General features: G+C 38.1%; 1 protein-coding gene across 1 annotated transcript in view; it reads left to right on the forward strand.

Moving 5' to 3' along the window:
• The window catches only part of LOC123312161 (5'-AMP-activated protein kinase subunit gamma-2), a 69,414-nt gene that overhangs the window by 11,183 nt on the left and 36,673 nt on the right, over window positions 1-21,558 (forward strand). Inside the window, exons 3-5 of the mRNA XM_044896418.1 lie at window positions 247-588; window positions 4,248-4,445; window positions 16,427-16,451. Coding sequence (XP_044752353.1) covers window positions 247-588; window positions 4,248-4,445; window positions 16,427-16,451 — 565 coding nt within the window. The remainder of the gene's footprint in view (window positions 1-246; window positions 589-4,247; window positions 4,446-16,426; window positions 16,452-21,558) is intronic.

Below are 21,558 nucleotides of genomic sequence, written 5' to 3' on the forward strand. Positions count from 1 at the left end.
TCAAGTGTTGTGAGATAGAACTAAAAAAAATATTTTATACGGTTTCTGAACAGCCTGTATCTTTTAAACCGAGCCGATTCGAATAAAATGGTAAAGGAAAAAAGTGTTCCTTTTGAGCTCAAGAATATACTGTTAAAATATTTGTACGAGTCAAAGACTCACCCTTACGAACAATGAAATTGCACCCTTACTTTCCTAGCTCCAGATGTCCCCTCCAACTATAGTTAACCTCACTTTTTTATGCAGGAATTGGGCTCGCAACCCCTCCCCACCACCGAGGATGTGGAACAGGCGATCCCCCGTCCCCGGTCGGGGACGTGGGGGTCAAAGTCGGAGGGCAAGTCGAAGAAGGAGAAGAAGTCCAAGCACGAGTCCAAGGCGGACAAGAAGAAGAAGGGCGAGAGCCGCAGCGGATCTACCTCCAGATCGAACAGTAGCGAGCGTCGAAGAGGATCGGTGGATTCTGTCGAAGTGTCCAGCCCGAAGAAAGGGGGCGGCATGTTTGACGCCTTCAGGTCCAGGAGCAACTCAGACGCGGGGAAGAAGAAGGGCAGTGCTTTTATGGAAAGCATGAGAAGTGCCATGTTGGTGAGTTTGGTAGGCGCTGGAATTCTGAGCGCTGTACTGTGATAACATCTTCGTTGTGCTAGTACACATATCAGTACTAGTATGGCATGTGCAATTTGGTTATAGAACTTCTAGTCTGGTCTATTTCAGCGTCCAGAGACGATTTACAGACGGTCTTATATTCCGTCCATGGTTCCAAGTTCTTATACACTGTCTAGAGATGGTCTATAAATCGTCTAGAGACGATTAGTCTTCATACCGTCAAGACTAGATTATAGACGAACTTATAAACCATCTAGAGACGGTTTGTTGATTGTCTAGAGACGGTCTTTCATACTGTCTAGAGACGTTTTTATACATGTATATCGTCTGGAGACCTACTGCCTAGAGACTATCCATATACTGTCTAGATTCTAGAGTAGGGTATAGTAGGTCTTATAAACCGTCTAGAGAAAGTTTACAGATTGTCTAGTTACGGTATGTAAGAGCGTCTCTAGACGGAATATAAGACTGTCTCTAGACGGTATATCGACCATCTCTAGGCATTGAAAGAACAGCTTAGAATAATCTAGGGACGGTCTAGACTAGTCTTTAATTTTCAAACCGTTTAAGACGGTGTACAAATTGTCTAGAGACGGTCTTTTATACTGTCTAGAGACGTTTTTATGTATCGTCTAGAGACGGTCTTATATTCCGTCTGAAGACGTTTTTATATACCGCCTAGAGACGGCCTATTTACTGCCTAGAGACGGTCCATATACTTTCTAAATTCTAGAGTAGTGTATAGTAGGTCTCATAAACCGTCTAGAGAAAGTTTACAGATTGTCTAGTGACGGTATGTAAGAACGTCTCTAGACGGAATGTAAGACTGTCTCTAGACGGTGTAAAGACCATTTCTAGGCAGTGAAAGAACAGCTTATAATAGTCTAGGGACGGTTTAGACTAGTCTTTAATTTTCAAACCGTCAAAGACGGTGTACAGATTGTCTAGAGACGGTTTTTTATACTATATAGAGACGTTTTTATATATCGTCTAAAGACGGTCTTATATTCCGTCTGAAGACATTTTTGTATACCGTATAGAGACTGTTTATTTATTGCCTAGAGATGATCCATATACTGCCTTGATTCTAGAGTAGTGTATAGTAGGTCTTATAAACCGTCTAGAGAAATTTTACAGATTGTCTAGTGACGGTATGTAAGAACGTCTCTAGACGGAATGTAAGACTGTCTCTAGACGGTGTAAAGACCATTTCTAGGCAGTGAAAGAACAGCTTATAATAGTCTAGGGACGGTTTAGACTAGTCTTTAATTTTCAAACCGTCAAAGACGGTGTACAGATTGTCTAGAGACGGTTTTTTATACTATATAGAGACGTTTTTATATATCGTCTAAAGACGGTCTTATATTCCGTCTGAAGACATTTTTGTATACCGTATAGAGACTGTTTATTTATTGCCTAGAGATGATCCATATACTTGATTCTGCCTTGATTCTAGAGTAGTGTATAGTAGGTCTTATAAAGCGTCTAGGGAAATTTTACTGATAGTCTAGTGGCGGTATATAAGAGCGTCTCTAGACGGAATATAAGAGTGTCTCTAGACGGTATATAGACTATTTCTGGGCAGTGAAAGAACAGCTTAAAATAGTCTAGGGACGCTCTATACTAGTCTATAACTTATAAACCGCCTAAAGGCGGTGTACAAATTGTCTAGAGACGATTTTATACAATCTCTAGAGATGATTTTACATACCGTCTAAAGGCGGTCTATATACCGTCTACAGATGGTCTTATATTCCGTCTGGAGACGTTATTATCTTCCCTCTTGGCGCTCTTATATACAGTCTAGAGACGGACTATTTACTGTCTAGAGACGGCCCATATTCCACCTAGAGATGGTCTATACAACGTCTAGAGATGGTTTATTTACTGTCTAGAGACGATCCATATCGTTCTGTCTAGAGATGGTCTAGATACACTCTAGAGACTGTCTATTTGCTGTTTAGAGATGGTAAACTCAGCTTTAAGGAGTTTTCTCATGCGAAAAAAAATAGGAAAATTATTGCAAAAGTACCAAAAATGGCTTGATAATAGATTCGACTGTTTTTATGACTAGATGATGACTGAGCTTGTTCCATATACCGTCTGGAGACGGTCTATATAACGTCTAGAGACCGTCCTCATTGTACCGTCTAGAGATGGTCTATACAGAGTCTAGAGACTGTCTATTTGCTGTTTAGGGATGGTAAATTCAGCTTTATGGGGTTTTCACGTGCGAAGAAAATGGAAAAATTATTGCAAAAGTACTACATATAATGGCTTGATAATAGATTTGATTGTTTTTGTGACTTGATTGGTCGGTGATGATGAGTTAGCTTCTCGCGAGTTGAGTATCTGGAAGGTTGTTATGAATTGAAGGTGCAAAAGTTAAATGGGAACTTGGAAGATGAACTGGTGGATGCGCAACTTATATCGTCATCTCTCGAGCGTTTCGATTGATCTTTTTCTCAGATTTTTTTAAGAATCCGTGTACGATTGAATTCGGCCATTATCCCAAATGAAAAATTATTCTCCCCTTCAAATTTTCGGTCTGTTTTTCACTAACGAAAATTCAAATTTTTCATCATTTAAACGTTCAACTGGTTTCTTGCCTCAGTGGTATTAAGAGCTTCTATTGACTGCTACCCTGCAGTCGAATGTCCAAGGTTCGTTCCTACATACTTCGAAAAATATTGCGCCTTTTTTGTGTTAATTAATACATTTAATTGTCTACCAAGATACACGATGTAGTTCTGTATCTTCATTCGAGTCTGTTCCATCATTAGAATTCTTTCAAACGTTGCATTTGTTTTTCGTATTGCTAGACTTGGCTGCAATTAACGAAAAACCGAATTGACTCTTCGTCAACCTGCGAGTAAATCTATAATTGATAGGTTTTTAATGAGCGGAATGGTCTGATCTAATGAACGTCAAAGTAGGTTTTTCAGAATTACTCTTCCATGATCAATATCTGAAAAAAAAACTTGTCCAAGTGATGTATTCCTAATTGCTTCCATATCAGGTAGTTTCACGATACAGATGAGTTTAATTGGGATGTTTCTGGAAGACTCGCTTCTTATCGGTGTCATAACATCACCGGCTATCCCTGTAAACAATTGATTTCATAATGTTGTATTGGAGCATGGGAGTATTTTTTAAGATTGGTGTCGATACTTAAACGTATCAACACCGTATAAAGCAAACTATGCAATCGTTATGTTGTAAAAGCATTGAGAGACCCTAAGGGACTGTAACAATGACATCTTGATCTAGAAATTCATCAGGAGTATTTGCACAGCAATTGCACTCTTCAATTACCTGGGTTTGGACTATGCTTTTGTTCGGACCTTGAGTATAAGTGTAGGTTGTCCAAAAATCTCATCCCCATTGCTTTGGGCTACTTAAATTCAACGACATTGGTCAATAATGGGGCTAGTAGGTAGTATATACTATATTAATAAGTCTCGTGGACTACCGTTCATTGTACCTACTGCTATCTGCTTTGGAATTCGATCTGTTGAATTGATCAATCGAAAAGTTTTTCCACACTGTTGGAAGTGGGCTAAATTGGTGATCTGTTTAAAGGAAGTCTAACGAAGGGGAGTGTCTGAGAGGTCACTGATTCCCGTTTTTTTTTCCAGCATACAGGATTGATGCACGCCAGGCCTAAAGCTCCCAGAGATGGTTCTGCTCATCCGGTACGGGATGGTTCATCTCATACCCAATATTATCACACTGTCACGGCAGCTTCATCGGGGCGGAGCCCCATTACCAAGGTCATGGACATATTCAGGAACAAGTCGCACGCTACTTCCTCGGCGCCTGAAGACAGAAGAAAGGTAAGCGAACAATTTTTCCATTCCAGCCTCGCCTTTATATACTTTAGTCACACCTGAAGAAGAGTTACGTGTTGTCGGCGCACCCTGTATATTTTTGCAGACTTTAAAAGAACTTGTTATTTCGAATTAATTCGGAAAAAGCAGCAATAAACCACTTACCTTACCCTAAAAAAATTTTGAACGCTCGTTATGTGTACAGGGTGGGCAAAATTGGTGATACCTGAACTACAACTTTTTAACCCAACGAGATAGAGAAAAATGAATGTACCATTCATGTCGTCTTTTTTCGAGAAACTAATGATGCCATAAACTGCATTCCTCTATCTTCTTTTGTTTTTGAGTTATGGGCCAAAATTAAAATTTGGGCGATTTCAACTTTGGTCATTATCTCCGTTTCTGTTTGTGCTAGGATGTTGAAATGAAGACATTATACAGACACTTTTTTGATAGCAATCCAGTGGCGTACTATGATTTTTTCCAACAGGTTTATTTGCTGAGCTATAACATAAAGTTGCGTTTTTTCCTTATGAAAACAGTAGTTTAAAATTACTAAGAAAGAAGCGCCATTTTTTTTTACCGTTTCAGAAATATATCATACATCGCCCTCAGCCTTTCTAAGTCATTTTAAACTACTGTTTTCATAAGAAAAAATACATCTTTATGTTATAGCTCAGCAAATGTACCTGTTGGAAAAAATCACAGTACGCCATTGAATTGCTATCAAAAAAGTGTCTGTATAATGTCTTCATTTCAACATCCTAGCTTAAACAGAAACGGAGATAATGACCAAAGTTGAAATTTTAATTTTGACCTATTACTCGAAAACAAAAGAAGATAGAGTAATGCAATTGATGGCATCATTAGTTTCTCGAAAAAAGACGACCATAATGCGCCATGCATTTTCCTCTATCTCGTTGGGTTGAAAAAGTTGTAGTTCAGGTACCACCAATTTTGCCCATCCTGTACCTACTTTTCACGCGTGAGTTTTCACTCTTTTTTCGTCGAATATCGAATAATTGCCATAATTATCGCGTTGAAGGCGAAACACGAAAAACAAATAGAGCTATATACCATCAATCAACGGATCCGATTCTGATTGTGTGGGTAAGTACAAGATCCGAATGCAATTTAGTGCCCGGTTTCAGTAGTAGCGTTCGCGAAAGTAGTAGGTAGTCGCGTATATCTACGATTTCATTTCGAAATGAAAAACTGCTCTAGTATCGGAGGTGAAATTTTCGTGTTCAGGTACGGGAGGAAAGTGAGGACTACCAGATTGATTGTGGTTCGTTTTGTTTTTTGATTTTTGTCTTGATATTAGAGTACAACAAACTGTGTTTTCGCAAATTTCGCTCAGAGCCAATTGACGGGTTTCGAAGGGTCATTGCTGGGGTTGTGGTGAGGGCAGGTAGGTGCGGAAGGGCTCTGTGTGTTCCTTAGGGTCTGTAACGTGATTTGGTCCGTTCGTTCGTTTTCTGGGATCGCTACCCAGCGGGCGTTTGGGTGTCATTTTGACATTCCTGTCAACGTTTTTGCCCCTTCTGCATACAAAATTAAAAATTGGGCGAACTTGGGAAAGCGAGAAGTACATGACGAGTCCTTACATTTTCGAAGAGGAAAATGTCACCGCCACAGTTACGTTTCCAAGTTGGAAACCTTCCTGAATTGGAAAAATTGCTGAAGAACAGGATCTGGGTGACATTTGGACATTTGGTCTCAGCAGGATGGGGCTACAGCCCACAGAGCTCGAATTTCATTAGCTGTTTTGAGAGGGGGCGTAGGGTGGCCAGCGCGCTCAACTGATTTGAGCATCTGCGATTTCTTTCTTCGGAGCTACCGACCACATCAGGTTATCGCTGCTCATCATCGATTTCGTTTTCAAAAGTTGAGTACAAAAACTACAGGGCGAGTATTTGACTCATATAAATATTTCAGCAGTAGAATTTTGAGGTCAAAAGAAAAATTTTTTTTCCTATATCATTTTTTCCGATTTGGTCCTGATAAAAAGATACAGCCATTTTAAGTTTTCATAATGAGCTGTGCCACCCCTGGAAAAACAAAATTCTCTCCAGAATAACTAGCTTGATCTGTGTGTCTACACATCTGTGGATTTTTTGAACAGGATTGTATTCAGCCAAAATACCCAATTTTTCGAATCTCACAGATATATTTTATTTTTGAACATCAAATTACTCGAAAACGGCGTATTATACGAGAAACTGTGAAGAATACTTTCATTTGACAAAACGTTCAAATATTCATTAAATGGCGTCCAATTTAGTTTCAATAGTTGGGTTCTTTGAATTTTTGGTATTTTTATGGTACGTAAAGGTCATAATGAGAAAACTGGAAGACGTGGGTGACATCTTGTGTTCGAAAAAGATTCATCAAATAAATGAAAAACTATATTCGGAAAATCATTTCATTCGATAAAACTGTTTGTGAGATATAACTGAAAATTACATTTTTTTATGGTTTTTTCACAGCCTGTATCTTTTAAACCGAGTCGATTCGGAAAAAATGGCAATGGAAGAAAGTGTTCCTTTGGACCTCAAGAATCTACTGCTAAAATATTTGTACCAGTCAAGGACTCACCCTGTACTCCCTACTGATTCCATTAAATGAAACCGTTTTTCTTGAACTTTTACAATTTTTTTAGCACCTGAAACTCGTGAATCGGCTCTGCTTTACCCTGTATTGTCTGATAAAGCCTCTACCATCCAACGAACTAATCAATACCATCATCACGTAGCAGAATAATTTTGTCGTATCTGGGGTTGTTATGGTGTGCTCAGGCACATCAGTTGGGTTCGTTAAAGGAATCCAGTGGTACTTTCGCTAAGCAACGCCAAAAAAAAATAATACACGGCTTAAATTTGTTCGGTTTCTGCTCGGCGTCGATATCTGGGACAGCCTGTATAAATGAAGGAAAATTCAAGAATTTCGGCTCTTACATTTCTGCCGTTACGACCATGAAACAATAGGGAATACTCCTTCTGACGAAAATGTTGTATTATTTATGAAATATCTTTGAAACGTCACATTTTGAAATAACCATTTAAAAAAAAATTATTTTAAGCACTTAAAGTGAAAAATAAAAATGGGTATTTAAAGTTCAAAGCGTTTTGTTAGAATTGTACAAGCTGGCAACATCGACTGAAATATGCCTGAATAATAAAGGACAACAAATGCATTATCTTGATGAGATAGACAAAGATGGCAGTCTATGAAGTCTGCGACGAACAAGGAAGATCGTAAAATTTTATGGGATTTTTATAGTCGGTTGCAGTTGAAGCTCGCCAGTGAGTACGCGCCTGTAGATCATCAGCTGTTATTTTATAAACAAGCTGATCGGACATTGTTCTTTTCATTGTCTTGTATGCGCTGTTGCCAAATCGTAAACTTGAAACCAAGCGATTTAAATTTTAAAACCCCACATTTGAAGGATGATTTTGAATAGTTTCCGCGGTGAATTTGAAAAAATCATGAATTAAACTCATACTTATTCAGTTTAAACTTGCATATATGCAGTGATAACCCAAATCGAGGAGAATTCCCCACTAGTATCTCATCTAGAAACCTCGGAAAGTACCCGCCTAGGTATCCGACGAAAACTCCACACTTGAAATGTTTTCCTTTGCTCGGTTCCAAAGGTTCATCGCCGATCGAAGGTGTCCATAGGTATTACCATTCCGCGTATGGGATGCAGATAGGAATTAACATTTCTCCTGGATCGATACAATAGAATCGTTCGACGTTTTAATGAAATGCCGCGCCATTGTCTTATTTACGAAATTTCAGATTTAACTTCCGGATTGCGGCCATCGAATAAGTCCTCGATGCAAGTACGCTCCGATTGTTCGTCCATAGCGGAGGAAATCGATTCGGTAGGATCGAAATGACGAAGTGAATCATGCTATCGCGGGTCGACGGGCGAAAATGATTCACGACACTCGAAGGTGCTGAGGAAAAATTAAAGTTTTATCAGTATACCGCACAATACCTATTTGACCTTACCTTAACTGGAGTAGGATCCACACTCCATCCATATAGAGTCATTCGGGGTAACTGTGCGCACTTTTGCCTTTGAAGCCATACACTGTTGCAAATGTTGAAGCTAGGAAAATTAAAACATATTCATAAGATAGAGAATTTTCTAATCTATAAGAAAACATCAAAAAGCAAACAAACAAAAACGTTTTCTTTCCGCAAAAAAGAATTTAATAGAGAAAGTCGGAGTGCGTTCACATGCCCCGTATTGCGGATAAGTGTGCGCACCCTCACGGGTTGTTCGTGCCACAATTCTTGGTGAACACAACACTTGATGCATTCCCCTGTTGGTGGCTCTTCATATTTTTCCGAACAAATAGGACAATATTGATCGAGTCTTAACCAAGAAAATCAACCATGTCATAATTTATTCCTCACTGAACAAATGCCCATATAATGAATCTATGTGCACACTTACCCGCGCACACTTTCCCCAGTAAGCCAAAATTTGAATTGACGTTCTTATAGAGTTGAGCAGCTAAGAGAACCTACAATTTTTTATTATATATTTGGATTAATATGCCTATAATCGAATAAAATATTGTTTATCACTGTCGGACTCGGAACTTGGACCTGGCAGAATTTGTAGAGATGCTGAAAATTAACAAGAAAACTAGTGAATTTGATTGATTGCAAATGAAAAGTTAACGAAACGTCGCACGGCGCACTCCTATGAAAAACTAATTTGGGGATTCTGCGCCCTTGCTTCACCCAAATGAACCCCTCTTTCATACATTGCATAGTCGAGATATACGCACTGCGCACACTTACCCACTGCGCTCAGTTACCCCGAATGACTCTACACATCGGCGAGAGAATCAAGCTACAAATGAAAAATGAATGCTGAAATCATCCAGTGGATTTGAGAGTCAATAAATCCCAAAATACGTTAAGATTTTTTCATTATTTTTCGTCAGGAGCATGCCGTGTAAAATGAAATTTTTCGAAGGTTAACTTCGCGAGACGCGTATCTCCCTGAAAAATCATCGTAGAGCTAAGAGTGATACATATTCTGAAAGTGTAACTCTTCTTGTGGTTAATATCGAAATTTCATCTACCTCAGTTCAACTGTTTGGTCTTTCGGAAGACGCGTATCTCCCAGAATCGGCCAGTCAGTTGGACGAGTTTTATACGAGGATGTATTGATATTTAGTTAGCTTAGACCAGTTCCATGCATACAAAAAAATATTGCGTTACCATAGCAACGAACATTAACTCATTAGAAGTGTCAGTGTGAGGTTTGAGGTCGAAAAGGTAAACCAGAGTTACGCGATGAATTAAAAGAAAGAAGATGTCCACCGAAATTGTGAAAATCGAAAAATTGGAGTATCGAGCCATCATCAAGTACCTCTATTTAAAAGGGTTAAGAGGTGAGCAGATTTACGAAGATATGCTTAATACCCTTGGTGATCAATGTCCTTCGTATGCGACCGTGAAAAATTGGACTGCAAGCTTCAAAAGAGGTAAATTTTCCATTGAAGATGATGACCAATCGGGCCAGTTTCTGTGTCAGTCCCCGAAAATATCGATGCATTTCATGACATGATTTTATCAGACCGTCGAATTGGGCTAAAACGGATATCTGAAGCACTGAATGTTTCATACGAACGCGTTCATCATATAGTTCACGTCAATTTGGACATGAGAAAAATTGCTGCAAAATGGATCCCCAAATGCTTGAATGCTGACCAAAAGCGTGCAAGGGTAGAAGCATCGCGCTCGATCTGTGCTCGATTTGTAAACAATGTAGACTTCTTCAACCGAATTGTTACTATGGATGAGACTTGGGTACATTTCTACGATCCAGAAACAAAGCAACAATCGATGGAATGGCGACACTCTGGTTCTTCAAGACCTAAGAAGTTTCGTGTCCAAAAATCTGCTGGAAAAGTTCTTGGTTCAGTTTTTTGGGATTGCCATGGAGTAATCATGATTGATTTTTTGGATAAGGGTAGAACAATAACCAGAGATTACTATACGACATTACTGACCACTCTACGAGGGAAAAATTAAAGAGAATAGACGCGGAAAGCTATCCGAAGGTGTTTTGTTTTTGCAGGACAACGCCCCTGCACCCAAATCTCATGTTGCCATGCAAAAAACTCGTGATTTAGGATTTTAATTGCTAGAAAACCCCCCTTATTTACCAGATTTGGCTCCATCCGACTACCATCTCTTTCCTCAACTGAAAAAAAGTTTATAACGTCGTGAATTTTCTTCCAACGAGGAGGTAATAAAAGCTATGGACGCCTGGTTTGCAGAGCAAGAAGAAACATTTTTTTTTTAAAGGTCTAGAGACGTTGCAAGTTCGCTGTACTAAATGCATCCAATTAAGAGGAGAACATGTTGAGTAATGAAATATTTTGACATTGAAATTTTGTTTGGTTCCATAGTAGGCAATATATCCTCGTACAACCTGATTATTTCTATGCCCCCTTTGAGCTGAGCATGGAATATCAGCAGCCTACATGAAGCCTGAGATTTTTCCCGAATTTCGTTAGTACCCTTCTCGAAGTTATCATCGTTGGAAACCTTGACATGTCCTCTTACCTCGGTACGTCTCGTTGCATCGCCAAAGATACCACCCGGGTCAGTAATTGCACCTTTTTATCGTCAGGCAGGCTCGTAAACAGACGATTTTGTGTGATTCCCGATTCCTTCTCTCGCTCGGTTGCGCAACCACAATACACACACACCATAGCCGCCGGTAATAATCAAAATCACTAATGTTCCCGCGTTAAGACCAGTTGCATTAACATCATCGGTATCTCTCGGATGATAGAGAACAAAATGTGATAGCTCCATTCGATTCAGTTTGCGATGGTGGTCCTTCGATTTCACCCATCGGCAGTACCAGCGTTGGTGCCGAGCACGTGCTGTTTCTCGTAGTGTGTCACGAGTGTGTTGGATTGGTACCCGGCGTCTCAATCTTCGTGGGAATCTGAGTGCGATATTGTCGAGTAACTTCTATTATCAATCGTTGGCTGTTTTGGTTGTACCTGAAACCTTCGTAATTGAATAATTTTAAACATATTTTTACTTCGTTTCGAGACTTTTCAGCGATCTACTTTATTTGTATTAAATTCAGTGGGGAAGTTGTTTTTTTTGTGCTGTTTCGTCGATATGCCATGGTCGTGTAGGGGATATCATCGAATTTAGGGAATACATTTTGAGAAACGCAGATATTCGAGAACCAAAGGAATAGGGGATGCCTGAGATGGTTCTAGTCTTTGAAAAAAAATTTTTCGGGATTTTTCAAAGGTCAACTTAAGAGCAATTTTTCTTGAAAAATTACGTCATATTGTTGGTTCAATTTTTTATTTTGGTCAATGAATAACTCGCAAAATCTAGTGACCCCATACATTGTTTCCGAAAATCGGGAACGAACAAGAAATCGGTGAATTTCAGAAAACTCTGCCGTTTTTACACGAAGTTTTATTATTTCTCTATCGTTGGAATATCTGTTACATTTATTCTTTCATCCTCTCGTCTTATCGACCTATTAATGAGGTGGAAATTATCTTTCAGCTTAGGATAGAATTTTCCCACTTCGTTGTGGTTATCATTTGGGATGTGATTGTAGAGTTCTTCATTTTTATCTGAGGACGTTTAAAAAAGTTCACGATTATTTTGGTTCATACAATTTATCCTCGACCTGATTTCGTCCGGTTTTTATATTGTTTTCTAGCATATGGATCAGAAGGGTCAAAGTCAGTTGGTCGAGTTGCTAATCTTTTTAATGATATGTGAAAATTTTCAACCTAATTTGTAGAAAATCGGAAATCTTGGATCTTCGTGGAAAAAATGATAAAAACTAAACCTTTCGCGGTAGGTTAATTGAATGTGGTTTTTTTCTATGCGCAAATAACTAATCTATCACTAAAAAATCATCCAGATGAATGAATTTTTTTCGGACTTGAAATAATTCGGTTGTAAGGATAGGCGAGAGCCAACGACATTCTTGTAAATCAAATTTTTTTTTAGTTTTCGAATGATATCAACTCGGGTCATTTTTTCGACTAATTCGAGATCGTAGATGACGAATATGCAATTAAATTTATCCTAGGATCAGTACTTCGGGAAAAAAATCACTTTTAGTGGAAAAATTGGAAAAATATTGGTCAACTTTGAGGTGCTGTGGCAGACAGGAAAAAGGCACTCGACATTAGCTGATTTTTTTTGGTGATAGATTGGTTCTTTGTGAATAGAAAAAACCATATTTCATTCATCTACGGCCAATATTTTAGTTTTTATGATTTTTTCCGCGAAGGTCCAAAATTTCTGATTTATTATCGACCATAACTTGAAAAATCATCCTTTCAGCAAAATTCTGTTGGCATATTCGTGATCTACGACCTCGATTTAGTAAATAATCCAATTTTGGTGGAAATCGGGGTGATCGAAAATTTTTCAAATTTTCCATACATATGTATGGAAAAATTGCGATTTTTTGAAAAAAATTTTTGGTCTCCGATCAAAACCAAATTTGTACAGATATTTTTAAAAAAAATTATTTTTCAAGTTATGGTCGATGAAAAATCGGAAATTTTGGACCTTCGCGGAAAAAATCATAAAAACTAAAATGTTCGCGGTAGATGGATGGAATTAGGATTATTTTATTCGCAAAGAATCAGTCTATCACTAAAAAAATCAGCTTATGTCTAGTCCCTTTTTTCTGGCTGCTACAGCTCCTCAAACTTGACCAATTTTTTCGAAATTTTGCATTTGCATTGATTTATTTCGCAAAATACCGATCCTACAAAAAATCTAATTACATATTCGTGATCTACGGACTCGTATTAGTGGGTAAAATGACCCGGGTCGATATAGATAAAAGAATAAATTTTTCTCGGACTGTTTTTATACGTCTGTTTTCTTTCTATGAAGAAAACTCAGGTGAAAGCTTCTGGAAAATGCCCGAGCAACACCCGGGTGTATCTTCCTTGTAGTTGTTTTCAATCGACGCGTTTTTTAACGAATTATTTTGTTCTAGGTAGTTTTTCCGCCCAGTTTTGACAAAAAACAACGAACAACAAGAGATTCTTTTTATGTTTTGAAGTATCATCGATTCCTTTTGAATTCCATTAAAATCCACTTCAGTCGGACAATTAATCTTGGAAAATACGCGTTCGATTGTGAAGCGCCAATGCTGGACGTGTTAAAACTTAATTGCGCTGTGAAATTGATCCATTAGAATCGGTGATTCGGTTGACACTACGGTAAAAAGCTAGTGAATTTCCGAACAAGTTGTACATGTATACACAGTAAAAAAAGTCTAGGTATTCGATAGTGGAAATCATTGATACAGGGTGATTGACCGAGAAGTTTTGAGAGGAAATTACACCCCATTCAAATGACATTTTCTCTCGTTACAGACTTCCTATCCATATGTGGTTTACATTGGGCAAAGCCAACTATATTGCATTCGGAAACCAAAACAATTGTCCGGAAAATAAAATAAATAAGGCTTTGCACGGATACCTCATATATTTCAAGAATTTTCCACTAAGAAAAATCACATAATTTTCATTACCTTCCTTGGTTGGCAAAATGATTCATTCGTGATGATTTATTGGGCGTGTGTTATAATTTTTCCCGGAATTTTTTATGATTTCTCCCCGATAAGACCATGGGTATGGAAAGAGATTTATGTGGCATCTTTCCTTGTAAAAATTAAGCATAATTTTTCCATTCTGCTCCTCGGATATTCAAACTTTATACAGTTTCATAAATTTTATTCCAACAATTCAGTCCAAAAGTGATTTACGATGAAAAAATATGTAATTGCCTTTCGAGGTGACTGATTAAGAGCATAATAATGATATTATTTATGATAGTAAAGATAAATCTTCTTTAGATTACTCAACGTTCAAGAAATAAATAGAGTGACGCTTGTGTGGTAAATCACGAACTTTACGACTCGAAGGACTTCGAAATTTTAACATCCTAATGGAATTTTTTTGCGGAATTATGTGTAAATAAAGCTTTTCTTCTGGGGAACATGAAAAATGGCATCGTTAATGATTTAATTTTGACAATTATTGAAATCCGGTGTGTATCACGTCAATAAATCCAAGCCCTTGAAGAATGACAGATTAAAATGGTCCTTGCTTAAATTCGTTATAATTTTTCGTTCGTTTCTGACGAACAAAGCGTTATTCGATTCGGCTCGTTTAATAAGCGACGTTCCTACACAGCGATATCCACTAATTATTTCGTACGATTGTGCTGTAATTAGTCCGTCCGTAATTTTCAAAGTCGACTTCAAGGAAATCCATCTCTTGCGGAAGATTTCCTAGCCCGCGGCTAAAATACGCCATTCTTGACGCTTAGAAACGATACCAGCTCTCGAATTTGGACAATTATCGTGACTATGACGTTGCCATCGAAGGTTTACGCGTTATATCAGGTACAACGATTATACAGAATGTCCGGATTGTACCAGGTGATTCTAGAGGTCGAAATTGGATGGAAACTTCGTTTCAACACATGCCCTAGAGCCTCTTCAAAGTGACCATCAAAATCCACTCCATTTGGAAGTTTTTCGATAAACTCAGCTTCACTTCATCCAAAAACTTTCATTTGAATCTGTCGAATTTTGACGAAGCTATCGCAAATTGAGTCAATTTTGGAGGTTTCTTCACATTTTGACCACCTGAATCACACGAACTTTCGATCCGGACACCCTGTACAGCCGGCGAAGATAAGACAGTTAACTCACGCTAACGTATCGATCAGGTGAAAAATGATCTCGAACGTGTGACAATTTCCGAGAGTGGGACTTTAAGAATTAGGATCCACGACATGCGAAGAGATGACTTATTACTTCAATTGGTTGAAGAGCAAGAAGGAGATTGAGATACCGTGTTACATAAAACCGAGGAGCCATTCTTTGGATCCGAAGAGTTTGGAGAACTCCGGGATACAGAGGATCCGTTACAGATACGACCAGCAAGTAATGATCATGAATTTCGAATAACTCTTTTTTTCATTTTGTCATAATGAAATTCACCTAAAACTAGGACACTGTGCCTCCACGACAGATAATTTAAAAAAGGGTGTAGGAAGGGCAATGTATACTATGTAAAAATGATCATATTTGCTTGATTCTTGTACAAAAAAGTCCGCATACTTTGTATACATGGTAGCTAAAGGATTATATATATATTCAGTACGCCTAATTTCTTTGAGCTCCTTTTGTTCGTGGGTAATTTTTTACTCGGAAATGAAGGCTGGAGTACTGCAGGCCGACAAGAGAATGCTTTCAAGTCTGGGTACATCATATTATCATCTCGTATTAAGTAGGTGTATTTTGCAATAATAAATTATCGTCTCGATCGGGAAAACAAGGGATTAGCATAAACATTAAGAAACTTGCTCTTAATTGTGCTCATGTATATAAATAGTCCTCCGAATGCGAGATTATAAATATAGAAAAGATATTATATGTTATTTTAATACGACCAAAACTGCTGCTTTGGGTGAACGATAAAGCAATATCATTTGGAAGGTTGTTTGTTGTGTGCGACGTTCCAATTGCTGCCGTTTATGCATTTTTAATGATTCCAATCGCAAGGGGATACGACAACAGATAGAAAAATCGAAAGAGGATTTTAAATTCCTACTTTCATTCAATTCTCTGGTTCCACATCTTTCAATTCATAAGAAAAGAGAGAAAGGGACTTCGAAGTTTCAAGAAAACTTGAAATTGTCTCTTATGATTGGAAATTTTTATTTTTTTTGATACCAGCCACTACTGGACTGCTACTTCTTTGTGGAGAAGCAGCAGTTCCCAGAATAGACGTTTTTCGGCGAAGAGCGCATCCACCATTTGGAGTTTCTTGTGATTTGTGATAGGAATTTAGGTTAATTCTTTACTATCATCCGATTTTTCCACGAATGAACCTTAATTCAAATAATTTTTTCATTTTCAGAAGGCGCATCAGCTTCCTGGAGGTGGTGAGTACAGAATCTTTCGTTTATATGATCTCTACGTTCTAGACTATAGAATTTTAGCGCTTTCACGATAGATGGCGCTTGGATGGATTTCATTGACCGGATTACATCCGTCCCTCGTGAAGTTGCTATCTCAAAACGTTCTCTTATCTATTATGTTGTATTATATTAGCCATTTCGTTTCTGCATGAGTTAAACGTCATTTGGTCGTGTCATGAAACTGGAGAACGGATTTTTGTGGGGTGAAATATGAGACTGTTATGAAATGATTCTTCGCTTGGGAATCCTACCAAGAAAACATATCCATATCGTTTTGCCCGGTCTATCGTGAATGGGTTTTTGCGTACGTGTTTATATGTTCAGTAAATTCAATTCGATACGTTTATCTATCGTGTAAACAAGCACGAAAACAAACATTTTTAAGCGATTTTATCCTATGTATGATAGGAGTGAATGATCTCGTATATTTTTGTGCGCTTGCAATTAGATCTTTGTCGTTTTTCGTCTTGCCCAAATTTCTGTAATTTTCGACTTGATGGTGTCGGAGTTATAGGCATCTGAATTTTTTTCCACATTTAAAAATTGAACGCTGAGTGGATAGTTTTAAAGTAACAATACAAAATATCGTGGATAATGAGAAAAAATCTACGAATGTATGAGAAAGAAGGCCAATTTTCTTGAAGAATTTCGATGTATAAGTGAATCTATGCCCATTGAACTGCATTTTTGAATGAGGATATTGATTCGTCATTAAAACTTGAATTTCCTAAGAATTTGAACGATTTATGTTAGCCAGACCAATGAAAAAGGAGTTAAATAATTCAACGTCTAATATTTTGTTGTTTTTCCTTGGAGAAAAGTACGAAATTGGTTGCTTTGCTCTAGGCTCTATTGATAGTACTATGTAGGTACCCCAAATCCATTGGCGTCGAAAAGCTAACTGATTTTTCATTGGAAAAACCTTAAAAAACGCCTCTGGAGCTACTTTCATCAAGAATGCAGCTATGTGTAGGTGCGCCACTGACGAACCCCATCATTACCAACGAGGAAGGAGATTCAGAGAATAAGGCCCAACTGTTTCTAACCAAAACATGCCCACCCGAAGCATTCTGTCGATTTTTCTCGAAAAAAGTATCCCTGAAGATTTTCGGGATTGATTTGGCGTAAATTGCGTCGTTCTCTCTGGACTAGCTACTGCAGAAATGGGTCAACAACGTTGTATCAACCGCTTATGTTACGTCACGCAGACGTCACATCCACCTATCGATCCACTAGTCTGCTGCGGGCCTAAGACGAGCCCCCAAAACGAACTCGTCGTGTATGCCGAGGCTCGAATTGGCGAAGAAACTCAACATTGATTACGTTGCGGCCATGATGTATTGTCACTGTTCGTTATGTGCTCCAATTCCATTCTACCTCGACTGGATTGTATCTTATTGTTCGAGTCTCCAACGAGATTTACGTAAACTTTGAATGAAGCACGGCATTGTCTGGAAAAATGATTGGGAAACTCAGTTACGTGACGAAAAATGCCAGGAAACAGACTGAAGAAACCACATTAGTTGTTTGGAAGTATTGGCTGCGTTGTCAGCGAAAGATATAATTTGATAGATCGATTTTTTCGATACGCAGTTAGTGTTGGGGTAGATCGAGTCATCGGACAATTTTTCCATTGATAAAGTTCACATTTTTCTCTAGCGATCTTGGGATCTTGTAGCTTGTAGGTAATGCAAGCTCCACCCCATGCTATGGTATTGTGCTTCCTCGAAAAGGATGAACTTCTTGAATATAGTCTCGGTTTCTTCGTATTAGTGGACTCTTTTTTTGTACAGCGTATCCCAAATTCGATGTCCAGTGACTAAATCTCGGAAACAAGAAGAGCTAGAGCAAAACCGATGACACGTTTCCTAGCTTTCTTTAATAGAAATGAAGAATGGTGAAAATCGTAGCCTCCTACCATCCTTCGTTTTTGAGATATTAGCAAAAATTGAGATTTTGACGATTTCAAAGTTCTCATAACTTTTTCGTCTTCGAAGTTACAGATCTGAAACTTGAACCTTCTCAGGCACTTTTATACGTAGAATCTATTTACGAAAGATTCTTTTCCAATTCGAAAATAACAAAACAGTGGATTCCACGTGAAAAAGTGCCTGTAGAAGTTCAAAGACAAAAAAGTTATGGGAACTTTTCGAAATCGTCAAAATCTAATTTTTTGCCGATAAGTCGAATACGAAGAATCTTAGGAGGCTACGGTTTTCACCATTCTTTGTTTCCCTGAAAAAGAGCTCGGAAAGTTTCATCTGTTTTGCTCTATCTATTCTAGTTTCCAAGGTACCCTCACTGGACATCGAATTTGGGACACCCTGTACAGGGCACCAGTTGCCTGGTCATTCTTAGGCCCTTTTGCATTAAATCGCATAAGGTGATATTCCCTCAACTTTTCCATGCACTATCGAGCATTATAATGTTCGATCCTGTTGCTTGGTCCATATTTCTTCGAGTGTCTGATTTTTTCATCCATTTCAATTTCGTTGGTTATCTCCAGAAGATGCGGTTTCTGTTTCTATATATAAAGAAAATTGATGATCGTTCCTACAGTTCAGTAAATTGGACGAAGAATCATTTATTATAGACAAAGTTTTTCTATGAACAGAACCTCCTCAAGCATTTTGTGGTGAAAGTATCACATTGTAAACCTTATCTCCATCTAACACCGCAGCAAAGTGGAGACCACAATCACAAAAACAACTAATATTCCGCCCAGAATATGTTCGTTATTGAAGAACCTCCCGGAGGAATTCTATTCTGTATACCAATTAATCCTCAGGCTTCACTAATTGAACAATTTGAGAATGTTACATCACGTATCTTCTATGTCTCTGCAGTTCGTTTTATTGGCTTGCTTCTATCATATTTACGGCTAACCAGTGTCGTATTGTAGGAAGTATCTCGGTAATTGCTGAACAGGAGTCTTCATATCGGTTATTATACCTGATACACTCTGTAATCCAACGTTTCGAGCATGAAAAACGAGCGAAAAAAATTGGACAACCTTCTGTTAGTCTTTCTCTGAAACTACATTTCGTGTAAATTGTCAGAGTAGATACGAAATATAATGATAAAATAAAAGTGCACGAGTTTGGCTTGATTACGATTGTTATGTGGATAAAATGGACCACAGTAAATGATTTCTTTTCACCTGTATCGACGCCTATGGATTTTTGCATTCCTTAAGTTATTGTCGTGCCGAACTCTTGTTTGTTATCGATCGAAAGGTCAAACGTAGAACTGCATTTCCTGCAAAAACTTATTTTTCAGCAATCGTAATTGTTGTTAGAAGGATTCCGACCCCACTCGTTACGATGAATTCATTTATTATGATTGTTGTGGTAAGAGGCCATTAACAACTTTTATTATCCCTAGGAAATGGCGCGTACATGCCAGAGTTACACAAAAATGACACCGTAATCGGAATAATAAAAAATCCGCTGACGGCTGTTTTTCTAGAAAAATACGACGGCACCGTTTGCAAAACGCCATTGTTCCGTGAATATACTACGATTGCGCTTTTTTTTCACGTCGTCGGCTATGTTACACGAAGAACTGACCATTACCTATGATATTAATTTCGCTTTGCACGATATGCACAGGCATATTGTACATACAATGAGGCGTCTGATCCAAATAGCGATCTTTCTAGTTTAACCAGCGTTGAACAGGATTCTTTGTCAAGTATGCTATGGAATTTTGACAGTTTGAAGAGCATTTCAATATAAATGAGTTGTACTTCGAGTTTTCACGCTTGAACCTAATGTTCGCTATTGATGTATGTTGTACATATTTTTTCTCTCACATTATGGAAATATTTTGATTTTAACTCCCATCTTTTGATGAGAAAAACGTTTATTTCGAAATTTGAAGTATGTAATTGGTTTTTGATTGTACGCTGAATTTGTAGAAGACAAAAATGTGAATGTTTAATCAACTAAATTGCCATAGACTGAACGAAACAATCACCATCTGGTAAATAGAAGCACGCGAATGTATTTTTCTATATACTTTCTCGACCATACAAAACATACTCACTTACAACAATGTTATCTGTTTTTCGAAGCTTTATTTGTGCATTACTCAAAAACGAATAAAATTAAAACTATCTATTCACGTGACAGATAAAGCGGGAATCTCAATAACAGTCGCTAATTATCAGCGTGTGCCTTGTAATCGATGGAAAATAATCCGTTTTCAACGATCAATGTAATTGTCATTTTCCGGTTTGGAAATTGCCGGCTTTGCAATACCGATGTATTTCATTTTAATAACGTTATTAAGGTGGCGTTTATTATAGGTAGTACCTACTGCTCAGTTGAATGTGGCTTGGCGAAAATGCATAAAGATCCTTCTGACATCATCGAGGAAATTTCCACAGAAAAGTTGGAGAAAAACGGTTCTGTTTTCTCGAAATGAACAATTTTCAAAATACTGAAATGCTGATAAGTGATTTAATACTTGGTATTTCCACCCCTTACGTTAATTACAGCTCGGCAACGATGATTCATACTCAAAATGAGTGATCTTAAAATGTTCTGATCTAATCCTTCCCAGATTTCTCCGAGTTGGATTCCTAAGTCATTAAGAGTAGCTGGATGATCTTCTGAACTTCTCAGCCTTCTATTGAGGTTGTCCCAAATCTGCTCAATCGGATTGAGATCTCGACTTCTTGCTGGCCATTCCATTCGAGAGACTTCAACCTCTTCAAGTTACTCCTGAACGATGCGCGCACGATGGGGTCTGGCATTATAGTCCATAAAAATGAAATTTTCACCAATGTATGGGGCAAATGGCACTACATGCTCTTCAAGAATGTTCCTTATATAATTATCAGCATTCATAGCTCCATTATCAACGACCACTAGGTCTGTGCGAGCAGTCAAAGATATTCCACCCCATACCATAATCGATTCTCCCCCGAAACCAGTAGTATTCAGGAAATTGCACTGAGCATATCTTTCATGTGGACGTCTGTATACAAGGGAACGTCGATCACAATGGTAGAGGCAGAATCTAGACTCATCTGTGAAGAGAACTCTTTCCCAATCGGCCTCTTCCC

This window comes from Coccinella septempunctata, chromosome 4 (assembly GCF_907165205.1).
Source record: "Coccinella septempunctata chromosome 4, icCocSept1.1, whole genome shotgun sequence".
Taxonomy (NCBI): Eukaryota; Metazoa; Arthropoda; class Insecta; order Coleoptera; family Coccinellidae; genus Coccinella; species Coccinella septempunctata.